At 42.7% G+C, this 17,513-nt stretch overlaps 1 protein-coding gene across 2 annotated transcripts in view; it reads right to left on the minus strand.

Moving 5' to 3' along the window:
• Positions 1-11,098, minus strand: part of PKN1 (protein kinase N1) — a 95,620-nt gene extending 84,522 nt beyond the window's left edge. The window contains exon 1 of one of the 2 annotated variants that reach the window (XM_089533074.1): positions 10,793-11,098. In XM_089533074.1, the coding sequence (XP_089389200.1) occupies positions 10,793-10,813 (21 nt within the window). In that variant the 5' untranslated portion in view covers positions 10,814-11,098. The remainder of the gene's footprint in view (positions 1-10,792) is intronic. The other variant, XM_089533091.1, reaches the window with a different exon arrangement.
• Between the last annotated feature and the right edge of the window lie 6,415 nt (positions 11,099-17,513).

Consider the following 17,513-nt stretch of genomic DNA (forward strand, 5'->3'; position numbering starts at 1 on the left):
TTGTCAGAAAGCAAAAATTTCACTATTTCAGCCATCCATGAAAAAAGTTTTGGTTTTTGGAGTATTTCAGAATTCCAGATAAGGGAGACTTAACCTGTGTGTGTATGTATCATAACTGAAAACAGCAATATTTAATTACAGAACAGGCTGTACAGCACCCTTCCCAAACATACTTCATTCCAGATGTTCACAAATTTCAGAAAATCTCAGTTCGCCTATGCTGGGTGTACAGTTCTGGAATTGTTACCCACATCTGGAAGATACCAAAGTGAGCTATACTTTCTCATTTCTCACCTGTTGCATGAGGGGCTTCCAAAGGAAAATATATGTACAGTACTCACAAATTTATTTAAGTTTATTGATATACTAGACTAATCATGTAGCACACGAAAAGGGGATCAGAATGACATGATTTGCCCACTCCATTAAGCAAATGGATGCAAGCTTTATACAAATGCATACATTTATATTACAGTTTGCAACACTGTAAAGCAGTGGTTTTCAAATAATAATAATAATAATAATAATAATAATATGTTTTATTTATATACCGCTATTCCAAAGATCATAGCGGTGAACAGCAAGTAAGCTAATTAGCAAGTAAGCTAATTTGCCCCCAACAGTCTGGGTACTCATTTTAGCGACCTTGGAAGGATGCAAGCCTGAGTCAAGCGTGGGCCCTTTTGCTGGTCTTGAACTCGCAACCTTGTGGTTTTGAGTGAAATGGCTGCAGTACAGGCATTTAACCACTGCGCCACCAGGGCAGGTGGGGCAGGACCCCCAGAGGGCCCCAAGAGTTGCTGAAGATGGGTGTTGAGACTTGAAGTCCTGATTCTACCCCCTTTCCCCCTCTTTCCAAATTTTTTCTGTTCTGGAGGGCAAGAGAAAGGCAAGGAGGATGTTTGGAGCAGCTGCTTCTGCCTGACGGTGGAGGAGAGTGTGGAAGCTTCCTGTACTGTGGCCTCTGGGGAACCCATCCCCAGCTGCTGCTGCTTCTTCCCTCATCCATCTGGTTACTGCCCAGTTCTCGGGATGAGACATTGTTGTAGTCTCAACACATTCTCTCACACACCTTCAATACATCTCTTGGTGTGTGAGTGACTTTCTGTTATACACTAATTCTCAGTAATGCTCTTTTTCTGACTCTCTCACTCTCTCTGTCAGATACATTCATTCACACAGTCTCCCTCGCAAATTCCCTCTTTCCCTCTCTCTTTCTCTCTCATACACAGAGACACTCAAACACACTCTTAATCCTTTTTTTACACATGCACATATGCATTTGTGTATACTCACATATACACAAGAGAATGAATGTTTCTGTGTGCCTGTGCGTGAGAGTAAATGAGTATGTATGTGAGTGAAAGAAAGAATGAAAGAGCATGACTGTGAACATATCTGTGAGCACTGGGTTATGAGACTGTGGCTGTGTATGAGACAATATGTATAAAATTTACACGGGTGGAGAAGTATTGAATTTATTTAAATAAAACTGTTCTAATTTGGACAACAAACATAAAATATAAAATAAACATAAAATATTAAAATGTGAATATACATAAATGTACAAATGAAAATAAGCACATTAAATGAACAAAATATTTTATTAATATACTACATCAAGGGGGTGGGTATGACATCTGCATGAATATGTAAAGGATAAAAAGTTTGAGAACCACTGCTTTAAAGCTTTTGAAAGGATGGTTAATGTGGTCACAATATAATTTCATGAAAAGAAGAGAAAATACAACATTGGTATCAAACTACAAACACTGTATTATGTTACTGGTTAGTTTAAAAAGTAAGTGTGACTGACTGAGGAATGACTTAATAAAGAAGGAGTCCCAAGTATCCTTTGCAAATCAGAAGAAAAAAAATCTAGTATCCAGTCACTCATTTAGGCTACAATTTTAGGTATATAACCTGGATTAAATTAGCTTTTAACAAGTTGTACCTTCTGTGTGTACATTCATGTGACTGGAGCCTATTCACACCTGTCCAAAACAATTAAGATCATAATTTGCTACTGGAAGTTGGACAGAGGGCATCAGGCTCAGCTGGGTCAGAAGGGCATCAGAAGGGTGCCAGCAGCACCAAACTGGCCAGAGGGTACCAACACCAATTATCCTAGTAAACATCAGGAAGTCTCCCATCTTTCCACTCCTTTCCACTTACTTTGGTACCCAATCTGTCCAGTGCTATAAATACCTTTCTCCATTTGTTTTATGCTCAGGTGGATGATCTTTGGAGAGAAAAGACATGTGCTTTTACATACAAAAACGACAAAATTCACACAATGGTTTCCCACTGCAGAAAAAATATTCTTAGTAGGAAAGGGATACTTCAAATGAGTGTTCTTTTTATTCCACCTATTAAATTACACTTCTTAAGTACATATATTAATTTTTTCCATTACATTTTAAAAAAACAAAACAACACAAAATATCATGCAAGAAAACACAATATAATCCCTACATTACATTTCAATCTGATTATCAATTTTTCTGTATTCATTTTTAACAGGAATAAATGCAATGTAGGTAAATTACTTCCTTCTTGTTTTTGTTGTTATTTTCCATATCCTAAAGATTTTTAATTAGAATCCTAAAGATTCTTCATTATATAATTTCTTAAGTCTATTACTTGTATATTCTACCTATTAGTAGCCATTTTTTCATTATACAAGTTCTTTTCTTCCAAAGAGTTTCTCTTAACAAATAAAAAGGGGAGTTCTTAATGGAAGGTACCATAATTCAAGTACAGTGCTACCTCGGGTTACGAAATTAATTCGTTCCGCGGCGCCGTTCGTAACCCGATAAATTTCGCAACCCAAAAAGGCGCTGGAAAGCCGCTAGCCGCGCTTCCGATTTAAATTTCACGCCGAAATTAATTTCGTAACCCGAAAAATCTTTCGTAACCCGGAACAGTTTTTTTAAATCTAACTTTTTCGTAACCCGGAAATTTCGTAACGCGGTCAATTCGTATCCCGGGGTACCACTGTATATGTACCAACCCACAGAGGCAGAACAGGAAGAAATTGATAGATTCTATGAAGGGGTACAGACAGAAATTGACAACCATCAAAAATTAGAGTAAAACTCAAGAAGAAAACTAAACCAGTCATCATTCCAAAACATGATTTAAACAATATCTCCACAGAATTCATTGACAATATAAGAAACAGATTGCATAACTAAGCATAATATATTGTGAACTGGAAGAGCTTTAGTCTGAAGCCAGGGACATAATAAAAGAGGAATGCAGACAGAAACTTCCAACAAACAAAAAGAAAGTGAAGAAACTATGGATGACAGATAAAATGCTGCAAGCAATAAAGGAAAGAAGAGAAACAAAGCAAAAGGGAGATAGGAATAAACTAAGAATCATGAATGCAACAGTACAATGGCTAATCAATGCGTAAAGATAAAGAAAACTATTATAATGACCAATGCAGAGAAATGGAAGACAACAACAAAAAGGGAAGAACGAGAGACCTATTCCACAAGAAATCAAAGGAAAGTTCAAAGGACAGGACACTCTATGACAATAAAAAGAACATAAGACCAGGAAGGAATAAAAAAAAAAATGTTGGATGCAATACACAGAAGAGTTATATAAAAGAGATGACAACATGAAGGACATATGGAATGAAGAGCCATATGAAGATGAACCCCAAATTCTAAAAAGCGAGGTGGAAGCTGCAATAAGAGAAATGGCAAAAAACAAGTCTCCAGGAACAGATGATATTCCAATCAAACTGCTGCAATCCACATTGACAGAGTCAACACTAGTTCTAACCAACATTTATGTCAACAGATATGGAAAACAAAATGATGGCCAAGATTGGAAATGATCAATATTCATCCCCATCCACAAAAAGGGAGATACAAGAGACAGCAGCAACTATAGGACCATAGCACTGATCTCCCGTGCAAGCAAAATCATGCTCAAAATTCTGCAACATAGGATCCAACCATACATGGAAAGAGAGATCCCAGAGATCCAAGCTGGGTTCAGGAAAGGAAGAGGCACTAGGGAGCACACTCCAAACCTACAATGGCTAATGGAGCGCACCAGGGAATTCCAAAAGAAAATCAGCATGTGCTTTATAGACTACAGCAAAGCCTTTGACTGCATAGATCATGAAAGGCTATAGAACACCCTTAAAGACATGGGAGTGCCAACACATCCGATAGTCCTGCTGAGGAATCTGTACTCAGGAGCTGGGCAAAGCAACTCCTTGGTCTTGGTGGTGTCTCATCAACAAAGTCACCATAGGTCGAGATCAACATGAAGGCAGTTAACAACAACAAAAACATTTCTACAGAAAGCTTCCATCGAGTATGCACATAATGCACGCATACACACAATGCACACATGCACATAATGCTGCCTATAGTTGCTTTGGTGGCACATATGCTGTAATTGGAACATTACAGAGATGAGTGGCAACAAGAAAGTGCTGTGATATTGAGGAGACTTCAACTGCCCTCATACAGATTAGTCATATGCATATTTTGGTTATGGTAAAGAAGTAAAAGTTCAGGATACCCAAAATGACTGAGGCCTAGAACCGACCCATGTGGAAGTGACTTAATCCTAGGAGGTACACATGACTTTATATGAAATGTGAGATTGTTGTTGAACTAACTGGAACTGCAATGTTACCAAATTCTGCATATGCGAACAACTGAAAGTGCTATGAACATCTGAAGTATTCTGGTCAGGATCTTTCAGCATAGACTTTCACTGTGGAATAACAAGATCCAGTGGAAGCAAAAAGCAATCTCCCCTTCCCACTGGGACGGACTTAACACACAAAAGCCTATTCTGGAAGGCTGGAAACCCATCCCAACACTTTCAGGTAGTTCCAAGTCATGTGACAAAAGGGGAAGGGAAGGATGTTCCATCATACGAGTACTGTAGTGCCAATATCACATTACATTTAGGCCTCTGATGCTTTCCAAAATCCTTAAGTTTTTAAAGTTAGGAACCTAGTTTTTTCCCAGTAGGACAAAAAGTGACTGCAGAACTCTCCATTCCTTCCAGGCTCCTGAGATCTCTGCTTTTGCTGCACACTGCTTAAATCTTAATTATACATTGTAATCCAAGTAGTCTTGTGCTAACTTTTGTTATTGCTGTAAAGTTGAGCTACTAGGAAATAAGCAGACCAAGATACGTGAATCTCAGGCCTGTTACAGACTGCCAAAATAAAGCTGCTTCGGGTCTCTTTGGAAGTATGCTGTTTAAATGATGCATGCATCCTAAGAATCCAGAAGCTGCACCAAAGCGGCACTCCAGGGCTTAAGAATGGAGTGTGGCTTTGGCGCAACCTCCGGACTCTTAGGACCCATGCATCATTTAAATAGCATACCTCCAAAGAGACCCGAAACAGCTTTATTTTGGCAGTCTGTAACAGGCCTCAGTTGTATGTAAGGGGTGTCTGAATCTTCTCAGAATTTTATGTAAGATTCTGCATGGTTTTAAGAATATAGACAATACTGTTTGCTGTTTATCGTAACTTTCCCTAATAAATTATTTCACATTCTCCATACCCAACATATACTGGCTCTAACAAATATAGTATTAAGTGAAGCCTAGTGCCTTAGAGGTCCCCTGTGTATTTACCCATTTTCCTGGCTTTAACTCACATGATGGCTTCAGTCTGTAGAACTTCCTCAAATGGGCAAAATGAGAGGGGAGAGCCCTTTGCAGCCTGAAATCCTGAAATAGCTTTTAAAGACTCCCAGCATTTTTCTGCATTTTTAAAAAATTGCCTCTTTCCTTGACTAATAAACATCAGATTCAGTATCAGTTTTGTTCATTGGTTTTTATTTGTAAAAGCCAATCCATCCAAGCCGAGAAGCAAATCTTCAGTGGGTCTCTTCCTAGGTAAGCATGCATAGAACTGCCACCTCTTCCCCCCCCCCCCACGCACCCACCCAAGTATGCTCCCTGATATAGCCTGTTGCTAAACCATGGCTTGCCATCTTGTCAAACTGCCTTCAAACATCTGAAACAGCAAGCTTTGAAAATAAAATAAATCATCCCTAAACTCTCATGCACACAGTTTTAAACCTCTAATCCTTCATGTTTCTCTCTAAGCCTGGGATTTTTTACTGAAGGGTGCAGTATGGAAGACCAGAGAGCCAAGATCTGGCATTTAAGCTAGAAACTAAGCAAGGTCTTACCCACAATGCTTCATAATGTTCACAAAGATACAATATAGCAATAGCAAGTAAATCTATACCATCTATCAGTGCACTTAAGTACTCCCTAAGTGGTTTACAATCTGTAAACCAATTGCCCCCAACAAGCTGGGTACTCATTTTACAAACCTACAAAAGGTTGGAAGGCTGAGTCACCTTGGAATCCTGCCTGGGATCGAACACACAACCTTGAGACCGTGAACTGCTACAGTACCTGCATTTAACCACTGCACCACCAGGGCCCCTTACAAAACATAAGTAGCATGTTTTTTCACTAAAATACTTTTGCAACTACAATAATATACAAATGATAAAATCTAGCACAAGTTAAATTGAAATTAGAAGAAGCTACATGCTGTTAGACTTAAAATATACAAGTGTAAGACATTTCCATCTGGCTGGGAAGGAAAAATCTGGATTCCCTTTCAGCTCCTCACACCTGAAAGTGTGACAGCTACTTTCTTCACTTCAAAACTTTTTGGGAGGGAAATGTATACATATTACATTTAACATCTAGTTTAGCCCTCAACCTTTGTTGAGGGCTAAACTAGATGTTACAAGCAATATGTGCACATTTCTTCCCCCCTCCTCCCAAATTTTGAAGTTAAGAAAGTAGCTGTCACACGTTGCTATGGGGACTGTGGGAAGAAAGAAGGTGTGTAACTTTTCCAGCTAATTGCTTTTACCTATGAATTAAGAAAGAGTTAAGCAGTACCCTTTCTCTTCCATTTTATTAATTCAATCAGGGTATTTATAAGCTGCTTTTCAGAGGTATATGCTCAAAATAACAACAATAAAAATATCCTTATAAAGATACTGGATACAAAGACATACAGTATATACAGAACTGGGATAATTAAGCCAGATTTTAGATAGTTGAGAGAGTAGCACACATATTAATAATCCTCTGAGGAAAGGCAAGTTTGAACCAAGACATTTTAAAGACATTCTTGAACACCTCTAACCCACACACTACATATTCCGTTACTCCCAAATACAGGATTCCAGGGTTGATTTCCCTTTTAATACATGTAGAATATTTTCACATTCACCTAGATGAGCACATCCTCACATATACCTTTGTGCCACTGCAAAATTGTAAGGGACCAAAATTCAGCTGACAAGGCAAGACGCCTTTCTTGCCCCTTGCCTTGGTCTTGCTATCTTGAAAAACTAATTCTGTACTGTGATCTATTGATGTGGCTGCTACCTTAGAAGAATACCGTTTATTCTTCATTACAGACTTCTAAGCTTACAAAATGCAGTGTCAGTCTTTTTGTCCCTGATTTTTTTGTCCCTTTGAGCTCAATGGACTTTTGTTAACACTGCAAGGTAAGGGACTGACAGTAAGGGATTTGATTATCAGTGCTCTGTCTTTAATAATTGAAATGTTGTTAGCTGCACAATGGTTTTAGTGCATCGGTTTTTAAGCTGGCAACAATCATTTAAACAAGCAGATCAAATGCCAGCCACAATCCTTATGTTGCATTTTATTTGAAAAAGGGGGTTGCCAGATGCCCCTTATCTCCAACTCAACCTAGTGCCCAAAAATGATATGCACACAACAAGGTCTTCCTCCAGCAACATTACAACCAACAGTCTCCTATTAGGAATTTTTCTGGAAATCTGTGACAGGCCCCGTTCCATGGATTCAACATAGGACAGCAATGTCCAAAGGATGCTTCCTGGCCAATAAATTTCCAGTTAGGAAGTGCTTCCTCTCAGACTTTTGCCACACACCTTCTTGATAAAAAGTCTCACTTCAACACTTTTTGGATGTTATTGTCCTTTGCTGTATGGCCAACACCTGCTCCAACATTTTATGCCTGCAAAATTGTCACCTGAAGAGGCCTCCCTTGAGCATCTAGACAGAACAAAATAATAAAGCCAAAGAGATAATAGTGGTAGCAGGGAAAGAAGTTGGTACTAAGACCAATGATTATAAAACAAGGCAGAGACTTATAAAAATAACTGGTCATTAGATCCAATTTTTTTTTAACCTTCACTGTGCAGAGGAAAGGAAATGTGAGCCACCTACCCAAGCAAACTGAGAGAAAAACTGTCTTCTGTGTGTTGTGCTTGCCTTACAGAAAAAAAGCTCCTTCTGGGACTCACAGCTTGAATCCATTTTGTTTCATCACTCTCTAGGTAACCCAAAAGAAGGAAGAGGCAGGTTCTAAGTATGATAATATCTGAAACTGCAGGCTCAGAGGATGACAAGAGTCATGCTGAATTAGGTCAAAGGCCTATCTAGTCTTGCACCAGATGCCAGTGAGAAGCCCACAAACAGGACATGGCAGCAACAGCATCTTTCCACTGGTGTTCCCCAGACAGCAACTGGGATTCAGAGCTATAGTGGATACTCTGATACCGGAGGTAATATTTATCTGTCACAACTTTCTTTTTGTTCTGTGCATTTCTTATTATTATTATTATTATTATTATTATTATTATATAAAACACAAACATGCAGCAATACCAACATATATCAACACTACAAACCAACAATAAAAATAGAAATTACATATAGATATCCTATCTATTTGTATAATCAGATAATTCGTGAAAATAATTTCTTCCCGGTTGAGAGGCACCTTATATATAATCACAGTTTACTACTTCTCTTTCCAACTGATGTTTGTGCATTTCAAGGCAACTCTAGCTTAGGTCAACCCTATCGTAGGGCTTAGAGAGATACTGTGGCACAGTGCTTTGTGTTCCGGAACAGAGGTCTGGGACACCAGCTTTCAAATCCTTGCTTGTCCATGGAAACAGGCTGGGTGACCCCGACCCAGTGACACACTCTCAGCCTTAGAGGAAGGCATTGGCAAACCCCCTCAGAACAATTTTCTTTCTTTCTTTCTTTCTTTTTAAGATCACCATAGGTCAGAATTGACTTGAAGGCACACAACATAGGGTTTTCTGGGCCAGGTTTGTTTACAGGAGGTTTGTCATCGCCTTCCGATGAGGACGAGAGTGTGACTTGCCTAAGGTCATCCAGTCCATTTCCATGGCCAAATGGGGATTCAAACCCTGCTTTCCCGTCAAAGCACTTGAACCACTATTCCAGTTTTGTCCCCTTCTAAAACTGACCAAAGTGGGATCGCTATTTCCCTGTGTAGCAAATTTCACATCTCAGTTATGTGCTGTGGAAGGTATTCCATTTTGTCAATCCTGAATCTCCTTGTTTAAGCATTCTAACAAAGGTGGGTTCTTCCTTTATATCCACGTCCTTTACATTATTCATAACTACTGTATATGCATATGTATTAAGTCTCCTCTTACGTGGCTTTTTTCTGAGATAAAAAGTCACACACATTTTAATTTGCTCTAGGTCCCGGGACCTTTCCCAGCCGTCCCATCCCCTTTTGGAGATGGGGGGACTGGACAGTGCTGCAAAATCCCATAAGAGCATTTGGATTTTGATGATTTTACTCTGTATTTGCTCCCTAATGATGCCTGATGTGGACTATGCCTTTTCCACTGCATCCACACTCCATGATGATGCTCTCCCTCACCACTCCAAGGCCCCCTTCTTGGTCCATCCCTGACAACTCAGCCCCTATGGCTATATGGTTAGGGGCAGGTTGTTGTTTTTTGCCCCAGTACATATTGATTGCCATTTGTTTGCACTCAACTGTATTCCTTTTGCTGTCCTTCTTTTAAAACCTGAAGACTTGGGCATCACCTGAAAGCGTGGGCAAGACACTGCTCACCCCTGAACCCTAAAAGGCGGGTAGTTAGCAGGGGAACCAGGGCCTCTTCTTTTGAATCCACTAAAAGAGGGAAGGGTCTGTCTGGAGGCTCCCATAGAGACGAGGGGGCACCGGCAGGCATCTGTAGGGAGCCCCTCTAGAGGAAGAGAAGGAGGGGCAGGAGGCAGAAGATGGGCACAGCTTCTCCTCTCCAGCCAAGAGGGGCTCATGGTGGTGGAGGAGGAGGAGGGCCTTTCTCCCGCCCTTTCCCCCAAAGGGTGGAACGCTAAAGGGAGAGCAGCATTAAAAACGGGCGGCAAAGAAGGGGATAAAGAAGGATGCGAAGCAACGGCCGCTTTGTCTGGTGTTTTGGGCTGCATCCCCCGTTTTAAATGCCATGGAATTCTGGGAAGTGTCGTTTGTTGAGGCACCAGAGCTCCACTGGAGCCATGGCACTTCAAACGGGGTCCGACTCGATTCATCCCTGCAGTGTGGATGCAGCCCAAGAGGGCGCAACCCCGCTTCTCCCTCCGCCCCGAGAGGCTCCCTGGCCAGGCCTGGCTTGGGGAAGGCGGCCCAGACCCCCCTCGGCCTTTCTCCCCCCCCCCCTTTCCTAGGCTCTGCAGCCAGAGGAGAGCAGCAGCAGCAGTAGCAGCAGCAGTAGGGGCCGCCGCCTCGCACAAGAGGAGAGGAAGAGGAGGGTCAGCCTGAGCCGCCGCCGCCGCCGCCATCTGGCTTGGGGGCGGGAGGAGGGCCGAGCTGGGTCTGGCCAGCAGCAGGGAGCCCACCCCCGCCATCTGCTGCACAGCCTCCCTCTCCCTTCCCCCGGCCCCTCTGCCCCCTCCCCCCCCCCGACACACACACGCGTCTCCTGGAGACACCGCTTACCTGCAGGGACTCGTTGGCCATCTCTGCCTCTGCTTCCCGCCAAGGGCTCTCCGGTCTCTTCCTCCTCTTCCTCTTCCCCTCTTCCTTGAGGAGGGGGCTGCCCTTAGAGCCACAGCCGAGCCCTCCTCCCCTTCCTCCTCCTCATCCCCTCCAAGCAGCCAGCCGAGGAAACCAAGGCAGGAAGGCAGGCTGGGCTCTGCAGAGTCCGGCTCCTGGCGCTTGCCCTGGCGCCACTCTGTGTCCGGGCGGGGAGCGGGCTCTGCTCCCTCCGTCCGTCCTCCCGGGGCTGCCTGGCAGGCTCTGCTTCTCTCCCTGCCAATGCCCAACTTGCCGGCCTGGGTCACGTGAGCAGAGGAGGAGGAGGAGGAGGAGGGAGGGGAAGAGAGAGAGAGAGAGAGAGTCAAGTTGGGGGGGGGAGGAGGAGGAGGAGGGAGGGCGCTGCAGCTCCGAGGGCCGGGAAGAGGAGGATGCTGTTGCTGACCCAGGCCAGGGGTTTGCAGGCAGCACCGGCCCTCCCTGCCTCCCAGCCTCCCTCCGTGGCGTTGCATCCGCAGGGCAGAAGCAGCCCCCTTAAAGTGCCATGGCTCCAGGCTGTCGGAGTCTGAGAACGGTAGCTAGCTCCGCTCCCTTGCCACAGCCAACCACCCTTCCCAGAATTCCATAGAAGTCAGAAGTGACTTGGAGGCACACAACCACATATTATTCTGAAACCAGAATAATAATAATTACAATAGTTTGAAACAGCTATTATTTATTTATTTATTTCCTACGCCACCTTTCTTCTGGAAAGGGACTCAAGGCGGTTCATAAATAAAAACTCCTTAAGAACTTATTACAATTAAACAATCAAAACAGCATATAAAAACAATATAAAATTACAAACATTAAAACCACAGTAAAAGCACAATGCCCACCCCATCTAAAAAGCCACCCCCCATGATTAAACCCCAGGCACTAAACGCCTGCCTGAACAAAAGGGTTTGGCTTGCCAGTGGCAGGCCAGCGGGGAGGGGGCCAGCCTAGCCTCCCAGGGAAGGCCATTCCGGAGGGTGGGAGCAGCCACCCAGAAAGCTCCCTCGGGTCCTGAGCAGGCCAGCCTGGGACGGGGCTGGGACTGAGAGAAAGCCTTCTCCTGGAGATCTTCGGGTTCTAGCAGGTTCCTATGGGGAGATACAGTCTCTCAAATAGTCTGGACCAAAGCTGTGTGGGGCTTTATAGGTTATAACCAGCACTTTGAATTGTGCCCAGCCGGTAGCCAGTGAAGCTGTTTCAACAAGGAAATTATATGCTCCCTATATTCCTGCTGCGGCATTTTGCACTTGCTGAAGTTTCTGAACAGTTTCCAAAGGCAGCCCCACCTAGAGTGTGTTACAGTAGTCCAAATGGGATGTCATAGAATCATAGTTGGAAGAGACCACAAGGGCCATCCAGTCCAACCCCATTCTGCCATGCAGGAAATCTCAATCAAAGCATCCCTGACAGATGGCCATCCAGCCTCTGTTTAAAGACCTCTAAGGAAGGAGACTCCACTACACTCTGAGGAAGTGTGTTCCACTGTCGAACAGCCCTTACTGTCAGGAAGTTCCTCCTATTGTTGAGGTGGAATCTCTTTTCCTGTAGCTTGCATCCATTGCTCCAGGTCCTAGTCTCTGGAGCAGCAGAAAACATGTCATCAAGGCATGTGTAACCGTAGTGACAACGAAGTACAGTATGGTCCTCCAGATGTTAGAATACAACTCCCAGCATTCCATGGTATTGGCAAAGCTGGTCAAGGCTGATTCGAATGGCAGTGGAACAACATATGGAGAGTTGCATTGTTCAGTGCTCTTTTGGGGGGTCTTAGTTAACACAAGATGAACATGAATCAACAGTGTGATGCAGCAGCTGAAAAAGCCAATATGATTTCTGCCTGCATCAATACCAGTATAGTATCTAGAGTGAGAGAAGTAATAGTACCACTCTATTCTGCTTTGGTCAGACCTCACCTGGAATATATTCCCTAGTTTTGGGCATCACAATTCAAGAAGGATGTGAACAAACCGGAGAGTTTCCAGAGGAAGGCAACCAAAATGGTGAAAGGTCTGGAAACCATGCCTTATGAGGAGCAGCTTAGGGAGCTGAGTATGTGTAGCCTGGAGGGGGGGAAAAGAGTATGTTTAAGTATGTGAAGGGATGTTATTATTCAGAATGGGGCAAGTTTGTTTTCTGCTCCTCCACTAGGACATGGAACAATGGATTCAAGCTACAGGAAAAGATATTCCACCTCAGTATTAGGAAGAACTTCCTGATAGCAAGGACAGTCCAACAGTGGACCACACTGCCACAGAATGTGGTGGATTTTCCTTCTTTGGATATTTTTAAACAAAGGCTGGAAGAACATCTGCTGGAGGTGTTTTGACTGTGTATTCCTACATGGCAGAGGGTTTGGACTGGATGGCCCTTGAAGTCTCTTCCAAATCTTTGATTCTGTGATTCTACATATTCATAGGAATTCAGTCTTCCAAGAACTTAGGTCCAGATTCAGTTTCTCCTGCTGAACTGAGCACATTCTGAGCTACATTAGCTCTTTCCTCAACTACACTGGCAGAGCTAGTTCATTAAATTCAGCCCAAGAGCATCTCTTAAATAAGAAATATGTTTATTTAGAAAGGGATAAGCTGCCAGGAAGAGAATCATCAGACATTTTCAGAAAATATTATGTGTACTTTGAAACTTCAAATACAAGTCTTCCCTTTCACATGCTGATGTTATGATTAGGATCTTACAAGTTGTGTAAAGCTGAAGTTTAGGAGGATTCTGAGTTTACTGCACCCCCTTCCTCACAACCTGCTGCAACAGTGTCTTCCTTGTTCTGAGCTCTAATCCGGAGTTATTGTACAAAGCTTTTAATTTTCTCCCCAAGCAATGATTTGTTCTCCCTTAGGTAACATCTAGAGTTACACCCTTAGTCTCGCCTGAAACCAATCAGGAAATGGCAAAATATAAATCCTTTCTGCAACCTGGCTTTGCTTTCCACAAGTTCATTTCACTCCACTGAGCCATTAATAACACAGATCAAACTTGCAAACAGCCTTTGCACAGAAAGAAGAACTGTACACAGCCTTAGAATGTGGACTTAATTCAGCACCAGGGAAGGTGCTGAAACAATAGATTCCATTATGCTGTTGAAGAGCCTGAGGTGAGGCAAAATTTACCATTATATTAGGTTGCAATCCTGAACAGAGCTAAATATTCCTGAGCCCAATGAAGTTTATAATACTCAGCTTTGGATAGGATCAAGCAGTTTGTGTTAAGTATAGAAGAGTATACAAAAATAAGGTTGATGCATCCTAGTGAGGCACATGACATATAACATAGTCCAGGCAAAGGTTCAAGTGTCTGGACAGTAAGCAGTATCTCTTGTAGTCAGTGCACACAGTTATTGCACATGAGGGCCAATCCTGTTTAACAAAAAAATGAGAAGCGATAGGGAACTAACTGGTTTTAAGCAATGTGTCAGCAAACTTTCCAGATTATGCTGACTGTCGTATTTGCTGTCAACAGCAGTTCAAGGAACCCATTTGCCAGATACCACTTTCTTTAGGTCTGGTTAGACCCCTCATGTGAGCCTTATGTGGCTTCAGTTAGTTCTTGAATGAATCACATTTACTCCAATCCTATTTTCTCCAGACAACCTCCTCCAGTTGAACTGGTTTGAATCATGATGCTTAGTTCTGCCCAAAAAATGCTACAAAGAAGGAACTATGAGACTCCAGGAACTGAAATTATTTAATTGGAAAGAGAAAATGCTATGCATACAAGGTGATCAAAGAATTCTGTGTAATCTTAAGTCATGTTCTCACAGACCACCATGCCACTCTGAACACACCTCTTCTTTTTTTAAAAAAAATTAAAAAAATTATTGATATTGAACACACCTCTTCTCATCCAATTTTTGGAAACTAAGTAGAGGCAGTCCTGGTTAGTACTTGAATGCAGGATGACTGGGGAATATCAGTGATCTTCAGGTAAGTGTGAAATCCTGGAGAGCTGCTGCCATGTAAAATCAACAATACTGTACTGGGCTAACTAGAAGAATGGCTGACAAGGAGGAGGAAGCAGAGGAAAATATTTATTTATATCCTGCTTTTTTCCTAGTTTAGGACTAAAAAAAATCCCATGGGCGGCCTGCACCCGCCCCTTTCCCCAACGGATCGGGGCCTGAGCTGCCACAGCGGCAGCCCCGGAGACCCCAATCCACCGCTTTTCCTGGCCTTGGGGAAGCGGCAAAAGGCCACTTCCCCGCAGCCTGGAAAGAAGTGTCCTTGGGGCTTCATGGCCCAAGGACACCTCAACAGCAGTGGGGAGAGAGAGAAAGGGGCCACTCAGTCCCTTTCTTTCTGTATTGCTGGCGCAGCCATTTAAAGGCCCGCCAGCAATACGCACAGCAGAAGGAGCTCCAAAATGGAGCTCCTTCTGGCGCCACTGAAAGGGCACCACAAGCACCCTTCAGCGGCACCAAGACGTAACGGCCACGCTGTGCTGTTTGGACACGACACAGCCGTTAAGTCAAAATGGCGGCACCCGTGTGAACAGGGAACCGCCATTTTGTACATACTCTGTACGTACTAGGGTTGCGGGTGTCTAAAAGAGATGCCCCCAGGTGACTCTAGTATGTATGGCGTACGTACAAAATGGCCCATCTGGACAGGGCCATAGTTACAACACCACACTATCAGCAACTGCTATGTGGTGCTGCCCTTGAACAGGAACTCCATCTGGTAGAAAATGTAGCAACCAGTTTCAGGTGTTGAGTCTCTTTAGAACCAGTTCTGTTTCATCTGCATTGGCTCCCACTTCATTTTCAGACATACTCCGACAGACTCATTAATACTCATCAGATCCTAAATATACTGAGATCAAATTACCCAAAGAACCCAGTTTTTCTCTGAAACTGGGTACACAAGCCATTCCCCATCTGAGCTGCTGCTCCATTTTCTTTTGACCCATCACAGCTGTGCTTGGTAGGAACACAAAAACAACACTTTTTTTGTAGAAGTACCCATGCTGCAGAACTAAACCTCAAAAAGCAAGGAGGAAGAAGAAGGAGAAGAAGATTTGGTTGCTCCACCTCATTTTATGAAGGTGGAAATATTTTATTATCCCATTCTGTTTTTAATGTTATACTTTTCTGCTGTGATTATGCTGTTTTTAAAGTGAGCCAGTTGTTTTATGTCCCTCTTGTACTGCAGTTTTATTTTGGGGGTTTTAATCTAGAAAGTGCCTTGGGCACCAAAAGCCAGAAGATATTTTCTAAAATAAATGTTAAAAAGTTAAGCATAATATTCAGGCCCAGTCGAAGTGTTTGAATAGTTAAAGAACAGCCTAACGAAAAGCACAGGATAGTAATCCAGCCTGTAATGGTTGTAACTCTATCATGAACAATTGGGACAAGTTGAACCTCTTCAGGTAAGGATGCAATTGGCATACTAATAGAGTAAGCTGATGAAGACACCATTGGCATTCAGGAGCAAAAGCAGACATAGGAGCATCCCTAAATTACAAGCCTACTGCTTCAGGGAGACATCAATTCCTTCTAGAGGAAATTGGAGGATGCCTTCTACCATCAATGTGCATGTGTATTGTTTGCCTTCAAGTCGCTTCCAACTTATGGCGACCCTAAGGAGACCCTATCACAGGATGTTCTTGGCAAGTTTCTTCAGAGGGAGTTTGCCATTGCCATCCTTTGAGGATTAGAGACTGTGACTTGCCCAAAATCACCCAGTGGGTTTTCATGGCTGAATGGGGATTTGATCCCTGCTCTCCACAGTCAAAGTCTATGCTGAAACTACTACACCATGCTGACTCCCTTCAACGACCAATATTTCTATCTTATCTAGTTAATCAATGGCCAAATTAAAAACTTCCCTCAGGCCTAGGTTCAAGATGTAGGGTGGCTAGAGGAAGAAGGAAGGTGTTAGTGGTGTTAAAGAATCTGAGGCTGAAAACTCTTTGAAACAGTTAACATGCCTCAGAATTGCAAGCTTGCTTATCTCCTCCTGGGTCTGGTTACTTCTCAATGCTTTCCTAGCCAGAGATGTAGGAAGATTTGAGGAGATACCAGAACCTTCACCTTCTGAACATATAAGATTTATAAATTTTAGACACTTTGCAGAACTGACTTTCAGATCATATGACTGCTGCTGTTACTATTTCAAAACATTTAATTTAGGTTAAAAACCCCATACAGGGGAATTAAAACTACAATATTAGCCTCACTTTGGACTAAAATAGCTTTGATTGTTCAAAGTGTCCCCAGGCAGGTGTTCCTCTTTGAAAGAGATTTATCCATTTGATCCTCAAAGAGCAGCCCTGATAAAAGGGATTTGTTTGAACACAGCTTTCTAGATATTTGTACATATGAGTATAAAAGCCTTGCATTTGCTTTCTTTTTAAAAGCCCCTGGATACACTCACATATGGACAATATCTGTTTTTAGTCATCAGCTGCCCGTTTCACGTTATTTCTAGGTTTTATTTGGAGACAGATTGATTGTCTGCAAGTTGCAATCCTTTATAATGCAACCCAGTAAAACTAACATAAAATATTATCTCTGAATGTTATAAATTTACTACTAGGATAAGAGTTCCTGTTTTTGTGTTCTGTACTGATTTGATTTGATTTACATCTTTCTCCCCAGAAGAGACTGAAGGTGGCATGCAGTTAAAGCATAAAGTATATA

Source organism: Sceloporus occidentalis, unplaced genomic scaffold (assembly GCF_023333645.1).
Source record: "Sceloporus occidentalis isolate IW3139 unplaced genomic scaffold, rSceOcc1.0.p SCAF_1, whole genome shotgun sequence".
NCBI classification, from domain to species: Eukaryota; Metazoa; Chordata; class Lepidosauria; order Squamata; family Phrynosomatidae; genus Sceloporus; species Sceloporus occidentalis.